At 45.7% G+C, this 27,598-nt stretch overlaps 1 protein-coding gene across 7 annotated transcripts in view; it reads left to right on the top strand.

Annotated features, from left to right (window-relative positions):
• The window catches only part of LOC132829706 (pleckstrin homology-like domain family B member 1), a 377,428-nt gene that overhangs the window by 19,609 nt on the left and 330,221 nt on the right, over positions 1–27,598 (top strand). Inside the window, exon 1 of one of the 7 annotated variants that reach the window (XM_060847067.1) lies at positions 15,254–15,788. The exons of the other annotated variants lie outside the window; for them this stretch is intronic. Within the exon in view, the coding sequence (XP_060703050.1) occupies positions 15,681–15,788 (108 nt within the window). The 5' untranslated portion in view covers positions 15,254–15,680. Of the gene's footprint in view, positions 1–15,253; positions 15,789–27,598 lie in introns of those variants that run through there. 7 annotated transcript variants of the gene reach the window in all.

The raw sequence follows: 27,598 nt of genomic DNA, 5'->3' as shown, positions 1-27,598 counted from the left end.
TCTTTCCAAAAGGAAACCAGTTGCTCCTGGTCCCTCATTACCCAATTCCCATTTTCACTTCAATCTTAAGGGTTTTTAAAGGACATGGCTGCAGAGATAGTGAAGGCATTGTTCAAACTATTCCAGAACCACTGGATTCGAGGAGGATTCCAACAGATCACGAAGCGTCTCATGTGATGCCTGCTCAAGAATGGAGGGAGACAGAAAACAGGAAACTGTAGGCCCGTTAGCCTAATACCTGCTGCTGGCAAAATACTAGACTCCATTGTTATGGGAGAAATAGCAGGATATTTAGAAAAGCTTACTGCATTCAAACTGAATCAACATTGTTTGTGAAAGAGAAATTAGATTTGACAAAATTGTTGGAATTCTTTGAGGATGTTAAAGGTGAATCAGTAGATGAAATGTATTTGATTTCCAGAAGGCATTTCAATAAGATGCCATTTCAAAGGCTTTTGCACAAGATAGGAGCTCACATTGTTAGGGATGGTTGAGGATTGGTTAACACACAGAAGCCTGTGAGCCGGGATTACTTGTGTTTCAATAAAAGACCACCTTGTTAAATAAAAAACAACTCAAACGTATTTCAGTCTGGGATCTGGCATGTCCAGTAATAACATTAGCTGGGATCATAACAGTATTGACTTACTAGTCTAGAATTCTTTGAAGATATAACAAGCAGAGTTAATAAAGGTGAATGGTCAATGTATTTTATTTGGATTTCCAGAAGGTATTCAGTGAAAGTGCCATCTAAAAGATAGTAGCTAAGAGTATTGGGGGTAATGTATCAGCCTGGATTGAGAATTGGTTGACACACGAACAACAGAGAATTGGAAATAAATAATCTTTTCAGGTTGGAAAGATGTAACTGGTGGAGTGCCACAAGAATCAGTCTGAGGGCCTCAATTATTTCCTATTGATACTAATAACTCAGAGGAGGGGATAAGGGGCATATATCCACACTTGCTGACAATACAAAAAGGTGGGAGGACACATTGTGATGAGTACATAAGGAATTTGGAAGAGGTTGAGTGACTGGAGTTTAATATAGGAAAGTGTGAGGTCATGCACTTTGGTAGGAAGAATCAAAAGGCAAACTATTATTTAAATGAAGGAAGACTCCACAAAAAGCAGAATGCAGAAAGATCGGGTGTTCTTGTACATGAAACACAAAAGGTTAGAATGCAGGTTTAGCAAGTAAATAGGAAAGCAAATGGAATTTTGGCCTTTATTGCTGAGGGAAGTCTTGTTCTAATGGTACAGGGTGTTGGTGACACTACACCTACAGTACTGTGTACGGTTTTGGTCCCCATGTTTAAGAAAGAACACATTGGCAATGGAGACAATTCTAGCCTGACTTCTGGATCAAGAATGGCTGAACAGGTTAGGCCTTTGTTCGTTAGACCTTAGGTCTTATAGAAACATATAAATGCTGCGGGGTTTTGACAGGGCAGATGGTGAGAAGATGTTTCTGCTCATGGGAAATCTCAAGTTGCGGGACATAGTTACAGAATACGGGAACACTCATATCAAACTGAGATGTGAAGGAATTCCTTCTCCCAAAGAGTTATGGAGGCTACATCACTGGAAGGGTTGAAAGACAAGATTAAAGGGTTTTGAAATATCAGAGAGTTGACATAAATGCTGAGCTATTGTGCTTAAATTATGATAATTGTATTCATCCCTCATTGGTTCATGTTCATAGTACCGATAGCTGTCAGGAAATAAACTTTCCCTTGTTATGTGAGGCAAGTGCCTCTTCTCATTAAGATTCTTATATGGTCTATCCTATACCATTGATATTTGGGCAGGCCATTAGACTCAGCAAAGAAAGGAGTGGTGGCAGTGTACTATCCCAACATAAAGCCATCAATGGTTGGTGTCCAGAGCCTATTAAGATACTTTCCTTTGTTGTGAAATTGTGACCCTGTGCAGGGCTAGTACAAAGAACATCAACCTACAGTAATAATGAGTTTTAGTGGAGCCGATATTGTCTATGTAAAGTCTAAAAACTTTAACTATTTCTCAAGTGCTTGGATAAGTCCAGCAATGACAGCACTCAAGATTGACACCACCCAGGACAAAGCAGCCCACTTGATTGGCACCAGATCCACAAGCATCCACTCCCTCCACCATCAATGCTCAGTCACAGCAGTGTGTACTATCTATGAGATGCATTGCAGAAATTCACCAAAGATCCTTAGACAGCACTTTCCAAATCTACAACAACTTCCATCGAGAAGGTCAAGGGCAGCAGATGCATGGGAACACCTGCAAGTTCCTCTCTGAGCCTTACCATCTTGACTTGGAAATATATCACCATTCCTTCAGTGTTGCTGGGTCAAAATCCTGGAATTCCCTTCCTAAAGCACATGGACTGCAGCGGTTCAAGAAAGCAGCTCACTCCCACCTTCTCAAGGGCAACTAGGGACTGGCAATAAATGTTGGCCCAGCCAGTGATGCCCACATTCCATGAGTAGCTAAAAGACAGTTCCGTACTATCCTGGGTTCCACGTGTTCCTCTGCCTCTGGAAAGAGAAATCTGCAAATCCTAATTTCTTTACAAATTGAAAACTTATAGTCCAAAGATTGTGATCGTAAAAGGTGACATTTCTAGTGACCATTCCCCAAAATGCACCATCATCCCCTCCCTCCCCACCCTGGACACTGATTGGTCAGAAAGCTCACACCCTGACTCAACTGTCAGCTGACCTCCATCAACACACCAATGCGGGAGGGAAGATATCTATACCTCAGAAATGAACCCATCCCCACAAAACCCCAGCTCTGACTGATGGACACTGTTCATCTTCTACTGCCACACATAGAAAATCATTCCTCATCCGGCAGCCTTCACAAGGGCCATGCAACAACAGGAGGCTTCGCCTGTAACTCCACTCCTGTCCACAATGCTTCCAGGTACTTTTTCATAGGTAGTCATTTCAGTGAGAAAGCGTGCACAGAGCCCAGCGTGATGTTCCCTGAGACTGAGGCTGATGGTCTGGATCTTACCTGTCATGGAGTAGGTTTCTGTGGCTCAGTACAATATGGACCAGAGCATTGACTATGGCCCCATTGAGAGGCATCAGGGATATCAAGAAGCATTTCCATTTCTGTGCCTCTGGGTGTAAAGGGTAAATTAAATACCTCCAAAGTTTTGAAGGGTCTTGTTTCCATTGGAAAACTCTGAGTGATATTTTCCTTTTCCTGTCTTTTGGACTTCCCAGTGTATTGTGTTATGAATTTGTTACAGTTGGCCATCATTTTGATTGGATTGGACCAAGTGTAATGGTGATCCTATTTTCCTATTTACTTAGAGTCAAGTGTTATCCTAATGTCCACAGAATTATTTCTGTTACATTCAAATGTAGCTTAACCATTGTCTCGAGTGCAGCTTGTTAAAGACCTGGCATATATTTGTCTTTGTGATAAAGTTTGAACCTTACTTTAAGCAGCTTGTGAACTCACATCCGTTCATGTAAGTAGTTATTGTGTCTCGTGCTCGGTTGACTTCCTTTATGTGGTATTGTTTATGTCAGACTTTCTTCACCCCAGTCTGGTGAATAATGGTGTTTGAGTGTTTTTTACTACATTCCCAGATGGAGCTGTAAGGTCAAACAATTGTTTCCAAGGTATTGCTTTATGTCAGAGATACGACATTCTCTATTTATTTAGCACCTTCAATGTAATGAAATGTCCCAAGGTGCTTTACAGTGATGTTATACAACACCGAGCCCAAAAAGGAGAAATTATTTTGGTCAGATAGATAGATTTGGAAGTATACTGAAGGAGGAACGTCAGGTAGAGATGTGGAGAGGTGTAACGAAGGAATTCCAGATCTTGGGGTCTAAGTAGCTGAAGGTACTGTCAGGTGGAGAGATTAAAATTGTGGGTGGCACGGTGGCATAATGGTTAGCACTGCTGCCTCACAGCGCCAGAGACCCGGGTTCAATTCCCAACTCAGGCGACTGACTGACTGTGGAGTTTGCATGTTCTCCCTGTGTCTGCGCGGGTTCCCTCGGGGTGCTCTGGTTTCCTCCCACGGTCCAAAAATGGGCAGGCTAGGTGAATTGGCCATGCAAAATTGTTAGGTGCAGGGGTAAATGTAGGGGAATGGGTCTGGGTGGGTTGCTCTTTGGAGGGTCGGTGTGGACTTGTTGGGCCGAAGGGCCTGTTTCCACACTATAGGGAATCTAATCTAAAATCAGGGATGCTGAAGATACTGCAAAGTCAGATGTCACATGACACTAGGTCATAGTCCAACAGGTTTACTCGAAACCACGAACTTTCAGTCAAATAAATCTGACTCATCCACAGATTCAATCAATAAGCACATTGACCTGGACCCAATATACCGGCCACTGCAGCGGACAGCTGGAACTGACAACCGGAAGTGGCAGATTCAAACCACTACAAATGTCTGAGGAAAGGTCACAGAAGCGCTTCACAGGAGGCTCCCAAGCACTGAGGATATCACCTAGACAGGGGACGAAATGTCTGCCACACAAATTCCCAGCTCGGTGAACAGAACCACAACAACTTCTGACTTTGTCTACCCCAGTCCAACACCGGCACCTCCACACCATGGATACTACAGAGAGTTGTGGCGCTGGAGGAGATTACAGATGGGGCAAGTTCAAGGACAGAATGATAAACAACAAAGTGAAGATGTTGCTCAGCTAAGAGCAGGATTCAAACTGAATTAGGATGTAGTTGGATGTAATTAACTATCATGCAATCTTACTGTGCAGAAACGAAGCTGCCCACTACATTAAGCCTACACTGGCCCTTTGAAAGAGGTATCTAATTACTCCCTGTCCAAATGCTCTTTCTCCAGAGCTCTGCCATTTTTTTCACATATTTATCCCTTCTGCAAATTTTCAGTAAATCTGATTCCACTGCCATTTCAGTCAGTGCCTTTTATAAACTGAAACACCGAATTCACTCACTCACCAAGCAGATCCCTGTTCACTCTGGATTCATCTACTCCATGTCAAATCCAGCTTAAGTAATTGCACTTTTCCTTTAACACAGCATTGTTTGTTTGCAAAAGAAGGTCAAAGAATGAGTTTGAGTGTCACATCATTGTATATCATCTTAGTTGCTTGATGATGTCAATGGCCAAACTGATATAACTGAGTGCTGACAGATGCATCAAAGTCACTGCCCTTTGGGGCTTAATGAGAATTACGACTTGGAATCAGAAGATTCAAGAGTGTTTTGAGACCTGTGCCTTTGGGATGATTTAATAAAGCAAGCCTCAATTTGATGGAATTAAAAAACTGGACAGCCCTGACTGGATTGTTTTGCAGTGAGCAGGCAAGGATCTGATGGGCTGAACAGCCTCCTGAACCAGAACTGACTCTGTGACTGCATTTAAAGAGTAACAGAGTTCCTTCAGTGTCCTGGTCACAGGATATTTCTTGCTCAGTGGAGATCATTAAAGCAGTTTGGGTAGTCATGATCTCATTGTTGTTAGTGGGACCTTGCTGTTGTGCAGGTTACCTGCTTTATTGTTGATGTTGCAACAGTAACTGCACTTTAGAAATCATTTAATGAGTGCCAAAAGAAGAGGAAAACTTGCATTTAGAATCTTTACAGAGTGGAAGCAGGCCATTTGGCCCGTCAAATCCACACCGACCCTCTGAAGGGCATCTCACCTAGACCCATCCCCCATCCCCGTTACCCTGCATTTCCCATGGCTAACTCACCCAGTCTGCACATCCCTGGACACTATGGGCAACTTAGGATGGCAAATCCCCCTAACCTGCACATCTTTGTGCTGTCTGGAAACCAGGGCATCTGGAGGAAACCCACGCAGATGGAGGGAGAATGTGCAAACTCCAGCCGGACTGAGGGTGGAATTAAACCCAAGTCCCTGGCGCTGTGAGCCAATGTGCCACCCCTATTTATACAGAGCTTTTCACGAACATTGGATATCTCAAAGCATTTTACAAGTAAGAACTCTTTAAGTGTAATTACTGTTTTAATGTAGGAAATCTGGCAGCTCATCAATGCACAGTAAGTCCCCAGCAACAGACCATTAGCAGATGATCAGTTTTTGTGATTGATTAAGAGAAGTATTGTCCAGGATAACAGGGAAAACTCTCCTGCTCGTGTTTCAAATTTTGCAGTGGGTTTTTGTTTAAACATCTACCCAAGAAAGGATGCAGGACCTAAATTTAACACTTCATTTGAAACACAGCACCTCTGACAGCATAGCACTCCCTCAGTACGACACTGAAGTGTGAGCCTAGACATTTTTTTCCCCTCCTCAAGTATGGGACTGAGACTAGAACTCACAACCGAGTTGAAAGTGTTAGCCATTAATTGAATTGAATTGAATTTATTGTCACGTGTACCGAGGCACAATGAAAAGCTTTGTCTTGTGAGCAATACAGACAGATCACAGAGTTAAGTCGCATAGATAGTAAATAATAGGGAAACAGCAGCAAAAACAAAAACACTGGTACAGGTGAATGTTAAGAGTTTGTGAGTCCATTCAGTATTCTAACAACAGGAGGGTAGAAACTGTTACGAACACCGGCTGGTGCATGTGTTCAGGCTTCTGTACCTTCTCCCCAATGGTAGAGGTTGTAGAAAAGCATTGCCAGGGTGGGATGGATCTTTGAGAATGCTGGTGGCCTTTCCTTGACTGTGGGCCTGGTAGATGGATTCTATATGGGAGGTTGGCCTTTGTGATTGTCCGGGCTGAGTTCACCACTCTCTGTAACTGTTTCCGATCTTGAATGGTACAGTTGCCATACCAGGTGGTGATACATCCAGACAGAATGCTCTCGATGGGGCACCTATAAAGGTCGGCACGGGTATTCACCGTCATGCCAAATTTCCTCAGCTGCCTGAGCAAGAAGGGACGTTGTTGGGCCTTTGTAACCAGTGCGTCCACATGAAGAATCCAAGAAAGCTCCTTGTTGATGACCACTCCCAGGAGTTTGACACTCTTCACTCGTTCCACCTCCGTGCTGTTAATGTGTAGGGGGTCATGAGTAACATTCCACTGAAAGTCAATAATGAGTACTTTGGTTTTGCCAGCATTGAGAGCTGGGTTGTTCTCAGTGCACCATTCTTCCAGGTCTTCCACCTCCCGTCTGTAGTCTGTTTCATCGCCATCTGAGATTCAACTGACTATGGTGGTGTCATCAGCGAACTTGTAAATGACATTAGTCTGGTATTTGGTGACGCAGTTGTCAGAATGCAGTGAGTATAGTCGGGGGCTGAGTACGTAGCCCTGGGGATCTACCAGTGTTGTGTGTTAGTGAGGATGAAATATTGTCCCCAATCTTCCCTGATTGTGGCCTGTGGGTCAGGAAACTGAGGATCCAGTTGCAGAGTGGCTTAGTCTGAGATCACTAAGTTTAGTAATCAGTCTCGAGGGGATAATAGTGTTGAAGGCTGAACTGTAGTCAATGAGTAGGATTCTTACGTAGCTGTTCTTGGTGTCAAGATGTTCTTGGGAGGAGTGAAGGGCAAGCGATATGGCATCAGACGTGGATCTTTTGGTCTGATAGGCAAATTGGAGTGGGTCAGGAGTAGTGAGGAGGCTGGAGTTGATTAATGCCATGACCAGCCTTTCAAAACACTTCATGACCACCGAAGTTAGGGCCACTGGGCGGTAGTCATTGAGACATGCTGCATGAGCTGCCTTAGGCACAGGGATGATGTTGGCCGTCTTGAAACAGGCAGGGACAGTGGCCGGCTGCAGGGAGAGGTCGAAGATGTCCGAGTAAACCTCTGCCAGTTGATCTGCGCATGCTCTGAGTGCACGGCCTGGTATTCCATCTGATCCCATCACTTTCCCTGGATTCACACAAAGGAAAACTGATCTGCCCTCTGATGCAGTGACTGTTGGGATAGGTTCGTCAGGACTTGTCAGAATAGGTGTTACCTCTCTGCCGAAATTCTGCTCAAAGCGAGCAAAGAAGGCGTTGAGATAATCTGGGAGGAATGTGTCATTGTTTGCTACCTTGCACTGTCAGGGGCGTCCTATGTTTATGGGAAGTGTTGTATAAATGGAAATACTTCCCTCTTGTATTAGAGAACTTTCTGTCCTGAAGTGGGCTGGAATATTGGTCTTCAGTGTGGAAGTGACTGCATCTCAGCTATATCTTTACAATCTAATTCCATGTGTCCTGGTGTTAGCTTGACAGTTGTGATTGGCTGGGAGATGATTTTTCTGATGAAGCTGACTCACAGTCTGTGTCTGACAGACCTGGGACTGAGTCACTATGCTCCTCTCTGACCTCATGCCTTAAAATAGGGAAAGTCTTCAGTGAGGAGTTTAACTCTTCCAAGGCATGTTCAATCTGTGATGCCAACTTTCCTTAGTTTTGGGGCAACACGGTGGCTCAGTGGTTAGCACTGCTGCCTCACAGTGCTGGGGACCTGGGTTTGATTCCAGCCACGTTCTCCCCGTGTCTGTGTGGGTTTCCTCTGGGTGCTCCAGTTTCCTTCATATCAGTCCAAACGTGTGCAGGTTGGGTGGATTAGCCATGGGAAATGCAGGACCACAGGGATGGGGTAAGGGGTGGGTCTGGGTGGGATCCACTTCCTAGAGTCTGTATGGGCCTGATGGCCTGCTTTCACGCTGTAGGGATTCCATGGCTATCATTTTGGCACCAGCCACACCCCTCCCCACACCCCCACTCCCCGCAGCAGCCAAAGGGCACCCAGAAGAAATTGGTTCTGAATCTCACGACAGGTTTAACAAAACCCTTTTGTACAGAGAGCCAGGTTCAGTCGCCAGATTACCCTGACCGTGCCCAGGGGACCAGGGTAATAACCTCAGCTTTACGCAGGTGGAGTCGTTGACCATGCCAGGCCCAGTGAGCCAGGGCGAGGGCAAAATGTGGTGGCTCTCCGGAGAAACTGAGACACCTCATCTGTTCTCAGTCACGCTGGAATCTGGGCACAGGAACTGGGGCGGGGAGCGTGGGGGGGAAAGGCTCCATATTCCTCAGAGTCAGCCTCCAGAAAAAGCTGAGGGAGAAAAGCGGGGGTGGAAATATTTCTGAATACTTCAGAAGGCGTTCAGGCCAGCTGCGGAGTTACACTTGGCTCTTCCCAACAGCGGAATTCTCTGTCGTGGCTGCTTTCCATTGATTCTTTGTGTTTGAGTGGCTACTTTCCAGAAGGAGATGGTTGTGTCATTTTAACTACTTGTATAACATTATTACAGTTTGTTTGGAAAGAGAAGTTATTGGGAACATTTATAAAAACTTGGGAATGGTAGGAGGCCATTCAGCCCCTCCAGCTGGGGTCACCCTGGGGTCAGATAGACCGTGGGAAGGAAATGATCTCTCTAAGATATGCTATTGAGTCCGTGTGAAAATCTGCCGCACTGAGCCACAAACACACCCCAAAGAGGAGTTAAAGTGAATTGTCATGGAGACATTGACAGCACAATTGGAGGCCATTCATCCATCGAACTGATTCTCCATGGAGCAATCCAATCAATCCCTTTACCTCCACCTATCGTGACAGCAACTCCAAGTTTATTTCCTACAAGTACACGCCCTTAAGAGAACGTTACTGCCTCCACAGGCAACAGGGGCCAGGTCTAACTTGAAGGAGAAAGAAAATTGTAAGAGTACAGCAAAAGAGGAGTTGAGTGGGAGCTGGTGCTGGATTGATCTGTACAGGGTCAATCCCTGATTGCATGATCTGGTTCATGGATTTTTAACAGTACGGAAGGACATGAAGCAAAGGTTGATAAGAAGAGTTGAGGAATAGGTTGACTATGAGAGGCTGAATGGCCTCCACCAGCTTCCAAAGACCTGACTGTAACTCTGTGCAATTGGGTCTTCCAATTTTGAATTTTTGAATGAGTTAAAATCAGGCCCAAATATATTTTTAATTTGGAGATTGGTAGTATTTGAAGATTTTTATTTAGTATTTATGAAGTTTTGTTTAGGACCAGCAGTCAAACATTAAAAATGGCCACACTATTAAACAATCAAATGGAAATGGGGTCAGAATTAATGCTAAGCAGTTGAAATGTCATGCTCAGAGAGACAGAGCAGACTCAATGGACCAAACATCTTCCTTCTATACCATAACAATTCTATGGGACAGGAGCTCAGTAGCAAGGGGACATTGGATAGCTTTCATTGCGATGATTCAGTTCGAGAAATTATTTCATTGGATACTCTGGTCATGGGTACAGCCTCAAGACTGGATAAAGGCCTATCGCTCACTAAATCCATAACATTCTTTGGTACGTAGATGAGTAAAATCTTAAATCATTTTACAAATTACTAACTCCCTCTCTTCCTTACCATTGCATTTTGATGTTGTTAACTTTAAAATATCACACAACGCCAGGCTACAGCCCAATAGGTTTATTTGGAAGCACGAACTTTCGGAGCGCCGCTCCTTACCTGAAGCAGGACCACTCTGAAAGCTCGTGCTTCCACATAAACCTGTTGGGCTGGAACCTGGTGTTGTGCGATTTGTAAATTTGCAGGCAAAAGCCCTTGCCCGAAACATCGATTTCCGTGCTCCTCAGATGCTGCCTGAACTGCTGTGCTCTTCCAGCACCACTAATCCAGAATCTGATTTCCAGCATCTGCAGTCATTGTTTTTACCACGATTTGTAAATTTGTCTACTCCAGTCCAATATCAGCTCCTCCACATCATTTTGACGTTGAATTGACTTGATGGTACCCAGCAGAACATAGAAAAAGATATTGCCTTGAGGTGCAACATTTCACTATTCTTGTGGATCATAGAGTCAGACAGCATAAAAACACACCCTTCGGTCCAACTCCTCCATGCCAACCAAGTTTCCCAAACTAAGCCTGCGTTTGGCCCATATTCCTCTAAACCTTTCCTATTTGTGTCCAAGTGTCTTTTAAATGCTACAATTGTATCTGCTTGGATTGTGAATGAAGCCAAGAATCTTTGGGGTATCTAACACTAGTTCAACTATAAACTGTACAAGACTGCTCTGTGTTTCTCCAATTCTTTTGCTAAAAGTATAATCAGAGATTGCTGGAGAAACTCAGCAGGTCTGGCAGAGAGGAAGAAGTGTTAATGTTTCGAGTCCAGTCACCTTTATAGAGTCATAGAGATGTACAGCATGGAAACAGACTCTTCAGTCCAACCCATCCATGTCGACCGGATAGCCCAACCCAATCTAGTCCCATCTCCCAGCACCTGGGCCATATCCCTCCAAACCCTTCCTATTCATATACCCATCCAAATGCCTCTTAAATGTTGCAATTGTACCAGCCTCCATTACTTCCTCTGGCAGCTCATTCCATATACGTACCCCCTTATGTCTCTTTTATATCTTCCTCCTCTCACTCTAAACCTATGCCCTCTAGTTCTGGACTCCCCCACCCCAAGGAAAAGACTTTGCCTGTTTACCCAATCCATGCCCCTCAATTTTGTAAACCTCTGTAAGGTCACCCCTTAGCCTCCGACGGTCCAGGGAAAACAGCCCCAGCCTGTTCAGCCTCTCCCTATAGCTCAAATCCTCCAACCCTGGCAACATCCTTGTAAATCTTTTCTGAACTCTTCGGAACTGACTTCAGCTTTGAATGTCCCCCTTTGTACACTCACTTTGGTAATGTATATTGCTGAGTATAACTCACTTCTTTCTAAATCTCTGAATGGAAGATGAGGAGGTTTGTTTTTGGAAGATACTCTTTGCAACCAGGTTCAGTAACAAACCACAGTTTATCTCTGCTGAGGATAACACTAGGATTTTCAGTTTGAAGTCTACACAGGATTTATTGCAAGGAGACAGGGAGTAACAGGATGGGGAGATGGCGATATTACTAGATTAGTGAGCCAGTGGGACAGGCCAATACTTTGGGGATATGGATTCAAATCCCATCGTATCTGTTAGTGAGATTTCAATTCTAAACGAGAAATCTGGAATGTAAAGATAGGCTCAGTCTTGGTTACCATAGTAACTATCATTGATTGTTGCCAAAACCTATCTGGTTCACTAATGCCTTTTGGAAAGGAAATCTGCCGTCCTTACCTCGGCTGGCCTACATGTGACTCCAGACCCACAGCGATGTGATTGACTGTTAACCACCCTTGAAATGGCCTAAAAATTAGGGCAACAGATATTGGCCTTGCTGGTGAAAACCCCCATCCGAAGAAAGAGTTTTTAAATAAGTAAGCTATCATAACTCACCCAGTTAGCGCTATCAATCCTGATAACCACTGCCATTGTAGCTAGTTGTCTCTTATATTTTGTCTCTGGGGGTTTATTTAGAATTGGTTGTACACATTGTGTGAAGAGTGTTCTGATGTCTGTCCTAATATGGGTTACCTCTAGCTAGATACTTGCTGTTCACTTCCATTTCTTGCCATGATCTAGGTTAACTTTTCCTGTACCTTTGACAATTTTATCAGCGTTCCTCTGATTCAAGTCTCTTGAACATCCAGTTTTTAATCATTCTGTAACTAATGACCACGTCTTCAACTCCCTGAACCCTGAACCCTGAACTCTGGCCTCTCTATATCTCTCTTCTTCCTTAGGGCAACTGCTTAAAACTCAGCTCTTTGACGGAGCTTCTAAGAGGTGGGTGTGATTACAGTTCCAATGCTGAAAAGACACTTAGATCAGTGCATGAGTAGCAAATGTTTGGACGAATGTGGGCCAAGTACAGGCAAGTGGGACTAGTTTAGTTTGGGAACGTGGTTGGCATGGACTGGTTGAATTGAAAAGTTTATTTCCGTTCTGTAAGACTCTATGATTCTCATGTGGCTTGTTATCCAAGTTTCCTCAATCAACACTACTGTGAAGTGCTTGAGATGCTTTTCTGTATCAGAGACTCTATATAAATGCAAGATGTTGTGAACTGTGGGGTCTGTTTGCTCAGTTGGCTCAATAGCTAGTGTAGGATGGGACCAGTGGTGTGGGTCGAACCCCTACACCATCTGTGTTCGTTCTTGGGAGGTCTGCTCTTTGGCCCTCCAACCATAAAACCCCTTTCTCTCTCTCTCTCTCTCTCTCTCTCTATCTCTGTCTCTATTTTTCCCTCTATCTCTATCTATCTCTATCTTTCCATCTCTATCTCTCCACTTCTCTCTCTCTCTCTCTCTCTATACCTCTCTCCATCTATCAGGGAGAGATGCCTATAGTCCCTTCTAGGTAGCAGTAAATTACCTGATGCTGAGCACCACTGTTTCAGGCAATTCATTCACACACAACATGTGGATGTTGCTGACCAGGCCAGCATTTATTGCCCATCCCCAGTTGCCTGAAGAGCAGTTAAAAGCCAACCACATTGCTGTGGGTTTGGAGTCACGTGTACACCAGACCATGCAGAGTTCCTACCCTAAAAGGCATCAGTGACTCAGGTGGGCTTTTCTGACAATCAAGGAGTGGCACGGTGGCTCAGTGGTTAGCACTGCTGCCTCACAGCGCTAGGGACTTAGGTTCGATTCCAGTCTCAGCCGACTGTCTGTGTGGAGTTTGCACGTTCTCCCTGTGTCTGTGTGGGGGTGCTCTGATTTCTTCCCACAATCCAAAGATGTGCAGGTCAGGTTAGGTGAATTGCCCACAGTGTTCATGGATGTGTAGGCTAGGTGCATTAGCCAACGATAAATGTAGAGAAATAGGATTGGGAAATTGGTCTGGGTGGGGTTTACTTCGAAGGGTTGCCGTGGACTTGTTGGGCTGAAGGACCTGTTCATCTATCTATGAAACAACGATTTCAAGGATTTTAATTGATTTCAAACTGCACCATCTGCTGTGAGAGCAAATTGCCAAAGTTCCTTGACCTCAGAATGGAGTGAGGACAAAGATGATCAAAATTAAACTTAAAAAAAACTCGCTCAGAAATGCAGGCGTGTAACTGGCTGAATTTCCCATGTGAATAGAATTGGACAAGACAAATGACAAAAGGCCAGGAATGTTTTCAGTCATCTCCTGGAAGTTCGTGATGGAAACTTTCTCCCTGCAGCACAAAGTTTTGTGAGTGCTAATTGCAGGCCTGCTGCTGTTTCAAGGGCTCACTTATTGTACCATCTCCCATAGATCTTCTTAAAACAGCCTGGTGACATTTACTGTGGGCACACTGCTAAACTCTTTGCTCTAAACCTTTTATTAAGCTGTACAGATGGTCAGGATGAGCTGGATATGCCTCAGATTGATTTTTGAGAGCCTGATGCTTAGCTGTGTCATTTTCATTCATATAGTGCCTTAACACACTAAAACAGCTCAAAGATGCCTTATTAGGTCCCAATCTAACAAAACCTGACTCACAGCCATACCATCAGGTATAAAGGCAAGTGTGTAGGCTCTAGGTGAATCTAAAAGGAGCACAGAGAGCTGTAGAAGTTTGTGAACGCGAACAGCAAAGGCTTGGTCAGCAATTATGGAGTGATTAAAATCAGGTCGCGGAGTTGGAATTGCAGGAATGCAGAGGTCTTAGAGAGTCATAAGGCTGGAGGATCTGAGTCAAGCATGTGACAGGAAGTGGGAGGCAGGCTGAGATGATCGAATTCATTCTACTCTACTAATGCCTTTCAGAGAAGGAGATCTGCCTGGTGTAACCCACCCGTGAATCCAAACCCACAGCAATGTGGTTTGTTTGGACCTGCTCTCTGGTCACTTAGGGTTGGGCAATACGTTTTGGCTTAGCCAGCAAGGTCCATCATCTCATGAATGAATGAATCACAACAAAACTCTGAGTGTTTCATCAGACTTTACAGTAGCCAGCGGAGGTCAGTCAGCCTGCATTGGCTGGTTTGTTATAGAGAATGACACCAACAGCGCGGGTTCAATTCTCACAGCAGCTGAGATTATCCTGAAGGACCCTCCATCTCAACCTTCCCCCTTACCTGAGGCATTCTGACCCTCAGGTTAAACCACCTCTGTCTAATGAGGGAGTGGTCCTCTGGGACTATAGCAACTTTACTTCTGTGCACATTGTCCTCCAGCTCCATCACCACTCCCATCAACTCTGAGGGCAAACTGCACAAAGAATCGAAATGTTTTCAGGTAGGGGTGAGATATGGGGGGAGGTTATTGTGTGGGAGGAAGTGTTGTAGTTGATAAAATACAATACTTGCTTTTGTTCAGTTCACAGGAGAATATTCTGTTCCAGAATGGACTGAAAGGAGTTAAGCGTTTGCCTTTCCAGCTTTGTCAAATTTCTCTCCAACTCTTTGTCCACCCACTGTGTCCTGTTCCTGTTTGCGGCTCTGTGAATATTCTCTCCAATACAGCAGAGGGTGGGGAAGAGAGAGAGAGAATCATTCACTCTGGGCTCCAGTCAGGTTTTTACGTTAAAGAGTCGAGCCTGGTTCTGTTATGTCTTCGACGATGAAACAAACTTCCTCAGAGTGGGATTTAGTGGAGTGGTGAGAGACGGCAGCGGAGGAGATTGGGAAGTGAAATTCAAAGTCTGTCGTTAAGTCCCAAAAGCAGCAATTCCAGAATCCAGTAACTGTGGTTTAGTTGCCCGGCTTCACTCTCTGAACTAGACTGTGCAGTTGGAAAGGAATCGAGGCATTTCAGCAGAGACATTGGCTGACTTGGTGTGTTGGCCCGCTGGAACTATTGCTGGTACAAGAAGCTAGCAGACTCGAAGGTAGGAGCATTGGCAGTGCCTGGTGTGTTGGCACCAGCTGAAGGCGAGTGACCTCCCCCCAGCCCCCTCATTGACGGGTCTCTGCCCCCCTCCACCCAGTGCATGTGGTGGGACTATGAGATGGAGAAGAGGAAACACATTCGAGCAGATTTCCCTGTGAAAGTAATCACCAGCTTATTACCCAACACCAGCTTACATGTTATTACCAAAGTAAGTATAATGGCATGACAAAACAAAACTGATTGGAAATCAAAAATAGGGACATTTTTCAAAGGTGTATTTTAAAGCAGACATTTTTCCTCCAAAAGGGAAAACAGTATACCATGTAGGATTAGCTTTATTTGTGTAGCTCTGCACTTGAGGTCGATGGGCTGAATGGCCTTGTGTTATGCTATATCATTCTATAATTCTATGGTATTTCAATATTGCTCAGTAAAGGAGGGACTGTTTAGAATCGCTGGGAGTAGGACAGGGGATTAATGTAAGAGGGGACGCAATAGACATCTACATGCGCTGGATTTAGAGTGAATGACCTCATACATGGCGTCATGTGCAATGGTCTCACCAAGGGGTTTGCATTCCCATCCTGACACACACCATGCTTTTGTTGCATCGACAGTTCCATTGACCGGCCAGGCTGGCTGAGAGTCTCCCCTCTCTGTGACCTCAGATTCATTCACAACTCTGCCTGCCCACATACTGACTCATGTTGGGTTCCACTCCTGTTTGTCCTGGTGCTTGCTGACACTCTCATGAACGTTTTCACTCTGTCAAAGGCACCATTTTAATTACAAGGTGATTCCCCATGTTTGACACAACATGGGAATCAAATGTGATTGGCCCAGGGGGCCACAAGGTTTTACTGAGGCGCCATTTTGTGGCAGTGCTGTGGGCAAACATTTTCCTCTTTGTTCACTAATAGTTCTGTGGGAAAATCCATCTGTTTCAGATTTCTGAGTCATAGCTGTGCACACTACAGAGAACAGCCAATGAGATGCTTTTGAAATGTGGTCCCTTTTTCTAATGTTTACAGAATGTGAGTGTCCCTGGCTAGGCCAATACTGATTGGCCATCTCCAACTGCCCGGGTATTGAGTCGCATATACCTTCACCACTGCAATATAATGTAAATCGGACATTTCTGCACAGCAAGATCCCACAGGGGAGCAATCCCATAATCTATTTGTAATGAGATTCATTGAGGGGCGAACATTAATCAGGACTCTGGAGTAAATGCCCTTGCCCTTCTTCAGAGTAGTGCATTGGAATCTTTACATCGAGCTGAGAGAGCAGACAGAGCCTTGATTTAAAGGCACTGCTGACAGTCCTGAACCTCCGACAGTGCGTCACCCCCTCAGCACTGACCGTCCGACAGTGCGGCACTCCCTCAGCACTCACCCTCCGACAGTGCGGCACTCCCTCAGCACTCACCCTCCGACAGTGCCGCACTCCCTCAGCACTCACCCTCCAACAGTGTGGCACTCCCTCCGCACTGCCCCTCCGACAATGTGGGACTCCTCAACACTGACCCTCCGACAGTGCGGCACTCCCTCAGCACTGACCCTCCGACAGTGCGGCACTCCCTCAGCACTGACCCTCCGACAGTGCGGCACTCCCTCAGCACTGACCCTCCGACAATGCCGCACTCCCTCAGCACTGACCCTCCGACAATGCCGCACTCCCTCAGCACTGACCCTCTGACAGTGCGGCTGTCCCTCAGCACTGATCCTCCGACAGTGCGGCACTCCCTCAGCACTGACTCTCTGACAGTGCGGCACTCCTTCAGCACTGACCCTCCGACAGTGCGGCACTCCCTCAGCACTGACCCTCCGACAATGCCGCACTCCCTCAGCACTCACCCTCCAACAGTGCGGCACTCCCTCAGAACTCACCCCCTGACAGTGCAGCACTCCCTCAGAACTGACCCTCCGACAGTGCCCACTCCCTCAGCACTGACCGTCCGACAGTGCGGCAAGCCCTCAGCACTGACCCTCCGACAGTGCCACACTCCCTCAGCACTGACCCTCTGACAGTGCAGCACTCCCTCAGCACTGACCCTCCGACAATGTGGGACTCCTCAACACTGACCCTCCAACAGTGCGGCACTCCCTCAGCACTGACCCTCCGACAGTGCGGCCCTCCCTCAGCACTGACCCTCTGACAATGCCGCGCTCCCTCAGCACTGACCCTCCGACAGTGCGGCTGTCCCTCAGCACTGACCCTCCGACAGTGCGGCACTCCCTCAGCACTGACCCTCTGACAGTGCGGCGCTCCTTCAGCACTGACCCTCCGACAGTGCAGCATCCCCTCAGCACTGACCCTCCGACAATGTGGGACTCCTCAACACTGACCCTCCAACAGTGCGGCACTCCCTCAGCACTGACCCTCCGACAGTGCAGCACTCCCTCAGCACTGACCCTCCGACAATGTGGGACTCCTCAACACTGACCCTCCAACAGTGCGGCACTCCCTCAGCACTGACCCTCCGACAGTGCGGCCCTCCCTCAGCACTGACCCTCTGACAATGCCGCGCTCCCTCAGCACTGACCCTCCGACAGTGCGGCTGTCCCTCAGCACTGACCCTCCGACAGTGCGGCACTCCCTCAGCACTGACCCTCTGACAGTGCGGCGCTCCTTCAGCACTGACCCTCCGACAGTGCAGCACTCCTTCAGCACTCACCCTCCGACAATGCCGCACTCCCTCAGCACTCACCCTCCAACAGTGCGGCACTCCCTCAGAACTCACCCCCTGACAGTGCAGTACTCCCTCCGAACTGACCCTCCGACAGTGCCCACTCCCTCAGCACTGACAGTCCGACAGTGCAGCACTCCTTCAGCACTGACCCTCCGACAGTGCGGCAAGCCCTCAGCACTGACCCTCCGACAGTGCCACACTCCCTCAGCACTGACCCTCCGACAATGCCGCACTCCCTCAGCACTGACCCTCCGACAGTGCGGCACTCCCTCAGCACTGACCCTCCGACAGTGCGGCTGTCCCTCAGCACTGACCCTCTGATAGTGTGGCACTCCCTCAGCACTGACCCTCTGACAGTGCGGCACTCCTTCAGCACTGACCCTCCGACAGTGCGGCTCTCCCTCAGCACTGACCCTCTAACAGTGCGGCATTCCCTCAGCACTGACCCTCTAACAGTGCGGCACTCCTTCAGCACTGATCCTGCAAGAGTCTGGGGAGTGGCAGCTGAACATTCTGCCTCAAACTCCTAGTGAGACTCAACGTAATATTAAAGTAGGAATAATCGTTCTGCCTTCCCTCTGGAAAATGAAAATAAAATATCATTGTCATAACTTTTCAAGAAATTCCCTTTTATGCCTTCCGTGACTGAACATACAGCTCATATGTGTTTCATTTGATTGTGACAAGATATTCGGAGAGTGAAGTTCTTAGATAATATTAATATCCCACTTATAAACAGTTCCCACCCACCGCCTTCCCATCTCGGAGTGATGAAGTTTTCTTGGTCTGAATAATGTCTCCTCGATCTGAGTAATCTTCCCTCCTCCGCATTTGAACAGCTGCACCAACCTCACATGGAAGTCAGATATTCCAGTTTTTCCCCTGTGCCCTGCCCACCCTGAATTCAATTGAAGATTTGAATTGAAGGTCACCTTAAGCTACAGACTGGGTTTATACAGCTGCTGTAGCCTGAAGGATTTGCCCCTCCTGTGTCCTGGCTGTAAACCTAATAACGGGCTTCTCGACATTATTTCGATATTTGTATAGCACTGGTGCATTGGATTGTCCAGTGTAAATATTTGTGTAATAAACCCTCTGCCGAAATGAAACACTGCGAGGAGTTGGGATTAGGTCTGTGTGCGCAGTCGACATGCCACAGATTCCACTGGGGAATTGCATGAATTTTGAGCAATCGGGAGCTCTTAGTGTTTGGTAGAATTTGCAATAATGTGGAGAATTCCATTCTCTCGTAAGTGGCTGCACTTTGGGCTCACTCTGTGTCAACAGAATTGTGCCCAAGGTCATTAAACATTCCTGCAAATGACCTCTCTGTGTGTTGAGAACTTGCTCCCGAGCATCTGTCATCATTCTCCCGGCTGCCCTCCAGAACGTCCCACCCAGTCCTTCAGAATTCTCTCCTTAAACTCACTCTCTCCTCTCCCTTCAATAGTAAGACTCCTTTCTGTTGATGATTCTCAACCAACACCAGCCGAAAACATTATCAGCTCATTCTCTGTGGGAGCTTGCTGTGTGCTCATTGGCTGTTCTGTTTCTTGACATTGCAACTGTGAGGACACATTATTGATAGTCTGGCATTGATTGGAAATCGTTCTGGGACATCATTGCAAAAAAACACCAATAGACTGAAGATGTTGGAAATTTTTAAAAATTCACTCATGGGATGTGGACCTCTCTACCCGGACCAGTATTTATTGCCTGTCCCTACTTGCCCTTGAGAAAGTGGGAGTGAGCTGCCTTCTTAAGCCACTCCAGTTCACCTGTTGTGAGATGACCCACAATGCCCTTAGAGAGGGAATTCCAGGCTTTTGACCCAGTGACAGTGAAGGTACAGTGATATTAGCATCAGAGGCTGGGGGGGGGGTGACCTGAAAGAGGTTTATAAAATCATGAGGGGCATGGATAGGATAAATAGATAAAGTATTTTCCCTGGGATGGGGGGGGAGTCCAGAGCTAGAGGGCATAGGTTTAGAAAGAAAGGAGAAAGATATAAAAGAGACCCAAGGGGCAACTTTTTCACACAGAGGGTGGTACGTGTATGGAATGAGCTGCCAGAGGAAGTGGTGGAGGCTGGTACAATTGCAACATTTAAAAGGCATCTGGATGTGTATATGAATAGGAAGGGTTTGGAGGGATATGGGCCGGCTGCTGGCAGGTGGGACTAGATTGGGTTGGGATATCTGGTCGGCATGGACAGGTTGGACTGAAGGGTCCATGACTCTCTAGAGACATCTCTATGATTCTTTGACTCTGTAACAGCATTAGAAAATGTCTAAGCACTGGCTTGAAGGGCTCTTGTGGTGTAGTGGTAGTGACTCTATCTCTGAGCTAGGAATCCTAGGTTCAAATCCCACTGGATCCATTGCTATGTAATCACCTCTCAAATCAGGTGAATTTTTTAAAAAATAGCCTGGATTTCCCTCCATACTGCTCCTCACCTTTGGTTGTCTGCATTGCCCTCAATGTGATTAATTGGGAAATGGAGTGGCTCAGTTGTTAGCACTGCTGCCTCCCTGTGCCAGGAGCCCAGGTTCGATTCCAGCCTCTGTCAGTGTGGAGTTGGTGTATTCTCTCTGTGCTTACATGGATTTCCTTCCTCAGTTCAAAAATGTGCAGGTTAGGTGGATTGACCAGGGTAAATTGCCCGTAGTGTCTAGGTGGATTAGCCATGGGGAATGCAGGGTAGGGATGCTCTTCAGAGGTTGGTGTGGGCTGGATGCCCAGCTTCTGTGTGGTAGGGGCAAATTATTATTCTATAATAGATGGAAACTATCATGGGAGTAGTCTGGTGATGGGAATAAAGCCATCTGGTTATATGTGACAATGCTTTTGGATTTGAAAATAAAAACTGGTCTTCCTGAAGTGGGTGCTGCAGGGGATGGAATGTATTATCTCCCCCTCTGACGTTAATCTTCATTTATTTCCTTCTTGTTTGGGTTTTGTTACTGTAGCTCTGGCCTTAGTGGGCAGTACTTGTAATATTTTTTTTAAAAGGAGTGATATGTGTGATTTGGTGGTGGATTATTAAAATAAAAAGGGCTAGATTTTTCTCACATGAAATTGGTTATGAACAGAGGTCAGACTAGAGTTTGTATTGAAGTATGAAATACAAATAGCCAGCTTGCGGAAGACCAACTGACCCCCGGTTTAGTAGATAGAGTGGTTCAGCAAAGGAGATCGGGGAAGGTGATGGGGTCTCAAAGGAGAGGCCTAGAGATGTAGACGAGATGGACACAACTTCAAAGGCCTGGCCTTGGTGGGCAATGCCCAATGTGGAAAGCATACCCCTTGAGGAACGCAGACCCCTGTATTCTCATCCAAGGTCAAATATGGTGGCCCAATAAGCTTCCCCCTTCCCTTTGAATACAAAATGGCGGCTGGGTAGGAAGTGGTTTTTGAGAGGCTAATGATTGGCTACAATGGAGGCTGCCTTCGGCCTTACTCACCCCAAGTAAACTATGGACAGGTTATGGGGGGCATGGGGTGGGGTGTGGGCCAAGGAAAGTGGGAAAGCCAACTGAGGAACTGACTAGGTCTACATATCCTCTGGCAGGAGACCATGGCTTTCGGCCCAGAGAGTTGTTGTGATCTGGAATGTTCTCCCTCAAAGGGTAGTAACAGCAGATTCCTTGGGAAACTTCAGAAGGGAACTGGAGGTGGCACAGTGGCTCAGTGGTTAGCACTACTGCCTCACAGTGCCAGGAACCCAGGCTCGATTCCATCCTTCAGTGACTGTCTGTGTGGAGTTTGCACATTCTCCACGTGTCTGTGTGGGTTTCTTTCAAGTGCTCTGGGTTCCTCCCACAGTCCAAAGATGTGCAGGTTAGGTGCATTGGCCGTGGGAAGTTGTCCCAAAGTGTCCAGGGATATGCAGGCTGGGTGGGTTAGCCACGGGAAACGCAGGGTTACAGGGATTGGATGGGTCTGGGTGGAATGTTGTTTGCAAGGTTGGTGCAGATTTGATGGGCCAAATAGCCTCCATCTGGACTGTGGGAATTCTCTGAACTGGATGAATCTTTGAAGGCAATAGGCTTTCAGGACAATAGCGGAAAGAGCAGAGAAATTGAGTTGAACAGAGAGTGAGCACAGGCGCAATGAACAGAATATCCACCCTCAGTGCTGTGATGTGTCACACACAGGTCTTTCAATACATAGTGTGTGTGTGAAAATAACCATATAAAAATACATCCTTGCACTTTGTGTGGGTGAAATTCCTGTCACTTTGTTTTAACAAGGTATCAGCATGCCATCGATGTTACTGTCAGGAGTAACCGCACTCTGCAGGTCACATTGTGTTACCAGCTTTCAAAATAATCAAGAATTCAATTCTGCAATTAATCATCTTTGGAACGTGAACAAGTCAGTGCTAATTTGAACAGTCTAGCTTCTTTCTCCTCAAATTCAGAAGGTGTTTTACAGTGTAGACATGGAGAAGATATTTTGCATGACTAAAACTAAGGATCATAACTATATCACTGGACCCAACCAGGTTACCAGTATTCCAAAGGCCCAAACTATTACTCATGGGTCATGGGTTCAAATCTCATCATGGCAGATGATGAAATTTGAACTCAGTTAATGAAAAATCTGGAACTGAAAGCTGGTCTCAGTGATGGAGATTGCCATAAAAGCCCATCTGGTTCCGTACTGTCCTCTAAGGAAGGAAAGCTGCCTTGGTCTGGCCTACATGTGACTCCAGACCCACAGCAGTGTGGTTAACTCCTAACTGCCCTCAGAAATGGCTCTGGCATATTCTATTACAATAGGGATCAATTACAAATGATGCCAACCACCACCATGAAAGATCAGATGTTCAGAGACGTGGAATTTGCGGTTGTTGGGCTGAACAGAGAGATGTCTTTAATGAGAAGCTGGAGAAAAGAGGGAAAGCATTCAGAGAACGTGGTGACAGGCTAATGTGAAGCAGGTGGGCGGAGGCTCATGTACAGTATTAACATGGCCGTGGACCAGTTGGGCTGAATGGCCTGTTTCTACATCTGTTGAATGCTGTGTGATTCCGTCATTTCTTTCTGCAGTGTGTCAGAGACATGAGCAGATGAGGCATTTCTTTCAGAGTACATTGGTGGAGATCTGTGAGGCTGGCCAATTCTGCACTCGTTCCCATCCAACAGGATGTTGCACAGGCTTGGAGCGTGTACACAATCTCGGCAGCCAGGCAATTCCGAAAGAACTCGAGTGACAATCTGCTGAAATGGAGTGTTGCTGGTAATGTCACTTCTTGCACCATGCACGATATACAGAACAAATGGCACCCAGTTGAAGAACAGTCTGTGTCATTCCGGTTTGCTGCCCTTGAGCACAATGAATTCAACTTGCGGATCTGCAGACCCACACCGATAATTTTGACTCCTAACCGCTCTCTGAAATGGCAAGCCATTCTCCAGGACGATTTGGGACTGATAGGAAATGCCAGCCTTGCCATCAAACCCAGATCCTGTGTGCCAATTGAACCTGGCATCTCTGTGCCTTGTACAAATTAATGTCCCACTACATCTTCCATATTGAAACATTAACGTTCTTTAGGGATAGAAAGACCCTTTTGCCCTGAAATCTGAGCACAATTGGTTAGTGAGCCTTCAACTACAAGAGGGTCTGTGTGTGTATCACTGACTGATTTAGGTGGACTACACCCAGAACTATTAGTCAGAGCTGTATCCAGGCAAACAAACCCCTTTTATATAGTAAACGTCACATGGGAGATTTGACATATACATTACAGCAATTTCCTCTAAAGCCTGAAAGAACTCTTTCACTTAATAAGGCTTAAGGAATGCCAGAAAATTGCCACTTAAGTTGCCAACCTGAATTACTAACAGCAAGCTCTATCAGAATCTGTCCAACACACCAGCTGCTGTCAAATATGCGCTTGTCACAGATTTAACATTTTACACACGAGAGCTTGACGTCGGTTACATTTGTGATTCAGCCCTTGCTCTGATTTTTAAAACATCTGTAGCAGCATGTCAGTAATGTAACAACACCATCAAATGAATTGTTCTGGTTGCTATGATACAGGCAGTTATTCAATGTACAGCAAGATTCCAGAGACAGTAATGGCCTGGATAATCAGTTCTTGCATTGGATGGGGTGGGATTCAGGCATTACAAACCATCACCATCTTCTCAGCATTACCCTGAGATATCGGATCAGGATCTGTGCATTGGTCTCGGAATGGATTTGATCTATTTCTTTGCATTAGCAAATTCTATAGCAGTGGAGAAGAAGGCCATTCAGCCCATCATGGGTGTGCTAACAGTACCATCAAACCAGTCCCACTCCCCATGGCCTTTCCCTGTAGATTTCTCCTTTTCAGGTATTCCCCTGAATCCATTTTTGAAAATTCCTATTGAATCAGCTTTTCAGGCAGCATATTCCAGATTACAGCAACTCTTTGTGTTTACAAATATTCCAAATTTCCTCTCCAGCTCTTTAACAGTTTAGCTTCGCCTAGTGTCCTCTGATTCACAGGATTGTTCTGGGTGGAAGGTGCCCATTCAGCCCATCATGTCTGCAATGGTTGAACCACTCTCCTGCCTTTTCCCTATATCTTGTACATTGTTTCTATCCAATAATTATCCGGTGCCACCTTAATTACCTCAGGTGAACCCACATTCATAACATTTCCAAACATTGCCCTCTTAACCTGCTTGCTGTGTCAAAACTTTTTTTCTCACATCGCAATTGCTTACTTTGCAAATCAATTAAATCTATGCCCTCTCTTTTCTTTCTTTTATGAGTAAACACAGCCTCTCCTTATCTACTCTGGCCAGACCGCTCATAATTTTAAAACCCTCTTTTAAATCTCCTCTCAGCCTTCCCCTCTCCGAGAGAACAGTCTCAACTCCTTCAATCCCTCCTCATCACTGATGTTTCTCCTTCCTAGTTCCATTCTTCCAAATCGCTTCTACACTTTCTCTCAAACATTTGGAGGTGATGGCCTCATGGTATTATCATCAGATTAGACCTTCAGGGAAACAAAATGGGACCCATTTCCCTCTGGCTAATGCACCTAGCACTATAGCCAATTCATCTGGCCTGCATACGTGTGGACTGTGGGAGGAAACCCATACAGACACAGGGAGAATGTGCAACTTCCACACAGACAGTCACCCAAGGCTGGGGATTGAACCTGTGACCCTAGTGCTGTGAGGTAGTAACACTAACCACTGAGCCACCGTGCCAAGACACCCAGGTAAGGTGCTGGGGACTAGGGTGTGTATCCCGCTATGGTAGGGGGTGGAATTTGAATTCAATATGTATCGAGAATTAAGAGTCCAATGTTTGACCCCTTACTCTGACATTATGCCATCTGATCCTAGACTCTCCCACAAGGGGAAACAAAATTAATATAGACAAAGGATCACTGCTGCAGCTGTCCAAACACAAGTCACCCTCTACAGTGAGTCCCTGAGGCTGTGGAACAGCACCACTTCATCCCAACCAGAAGCTGCATTTATATAGTGACTTGAATATTCAGAACAAATGGCGCAAGGAATTTCAAACAAGTCCATACCACACAGAGCTCAGAATGGAGAAATGAAGAAGTGACAGAAAAAGCTGGATTAGTTGGGTATACCATTAGTTAAAATGTTACGTTTTATTTAAAGAGAACAATTTAAATCCTTTATTTAACCAACAATAATTTATTCAACTGTCTCAAATTTCAAGATGATTGCAGCAACTTCTTTGCAAGCAATTGTGAGCATTCATCATTTCTTAATATGACCACTTTCTGGGAATTAACCAGGCAATATTGTGGTTTTTATAACTTACGCTGACAGCTTTTACTTAAGCAATTGACATTTAAGTTTATAATGTTAATGTAAGTGTTAGATTTTACTGTAAAATAATTGCTCCTTCAGGAATTTTATATAAACACTTTCTTCACATTTGATTGAAGGAAATAAACTGTTGTAACCGTGGTTTCTGTAGTAATAGATGATGCAACACAGTGCTATTGAACAGAGAAGGTCCCAGATGGGGTAGTGGGTAGGGCTGAGTCTCACTAATCTCAGGCAAGTCTCCAGTCAGGACCTCTAAGCCTGATCCCAGAAGATCAGGTCTGGATTGGACTTGCTTTAGATTTCTTGCTTTGACAGGATGCAAATCGTATTGCAAAGTGAGAATGGGGGTGAGGCGAGGTCTCTCAGACCTGGCTGTGATGTTACCTGTGATTGAATAGCTACAAAAGGTCGCCCACTCTGAATGGATAGGATACCTTCCAGGGTAATCTGAGGTAGACAGGGCACTTTTCTGGAAGTACAGTGACCTCCTTAGGGCTGCTTGACGTTGCTACAATGCAGTAGCAACACAAGTCATATTTACCTCTGCCACAATGTTGCCTATCACACAAATAGGTGATGTGGTATCTGAATTTCAGTGCTAGTGTGATGCCAAGTATGCATTCTCAAAGGCGGTAGATTGTATTAAGCAGCACATCCCATTGGTTGTTCCCAGCAAGTGAGGCACTATTGTTACATATGAGTCTATAATTGGACAACAGTTGCTGGATAATCCTGTGTTTTAGGAATTATGCTGACAACCAACTTAAGATTGATTGTCAGTCATGTTTGCTGTGTAGTGCTGGAAAAGCACAGCTGGTCAGGCAGCGTCCAAAAAGCAGGAGAGTCGACGTTTCGAGCATAAGCACTTTGCGAATGTCGACACCCTTGCTCCTCGGTTGCTGCCTGACCGACTGTGCTTTTCCAGCACCACACCTTTTGACTCTGATCTCCAATATCTGCAGTCCTCACTTTCTCCATGCTTGCTGTAGTGTGACTGCATGTACTGGAAGCTACAGATAATGAAACAGCTCTCTTTGCAAACAGAAAGAGTGTGCACATGCATTGCATTTGTTTCACCTCAATAAAATTGGTGACAGCCATTCACCTCAGCCCTAAGGTTCATTCCTCAGGGAAATGTTCCATGCAATCTGAGTCAAATTGCTTGATTTAAATTTGGAACAAAGGGATGGCCAAGAGTGTCAGGTTCCTGATGATCACCGACAATCTATCCAGGTCCACCCACATCGACACAATGGTCAAGAAAGCACAACAACATCCCCATTTCCTCAGGAGGCTAAGGAAATTCGACATGTCCATAAAAACTCTTACCAATTTTTTTAGAAACATCATAGAAAGCATTCTATCTGGATGGCCATTGTTCTCACAAATCCACAAGAAATCACAGAGAGATCGGAACAAAGCCCAGTCCATCACGCAAATCAGTCTGCCATCCATTGACTCCGATATATTCTATACTTCCAGTTGCCTCAGAAAAGCAACCAA

Source organism: Hemiscyllium ocellatum, chromosome 29 (assembly GCF_020745735.1).
Source record: "Hemiscyllium ocellatum isolate sHemOce1 chromosome 29, sHemOce1.pat.X.cur, whole genome shotgun sequence".
Classification (NCBI taxonomy): domain Eukaryota; kingdom Metazoa; phylum Chordata; class Chondrichthyes; order Orectolobiformes; family Hemiscylliidae; genus Hemiscyllium; species Hemiscyllium ocellatum.
Note: the sequence above shows the minus strand (reverse complement) of the source record. Positions and strands in the feature narration are given on the sequence as shown.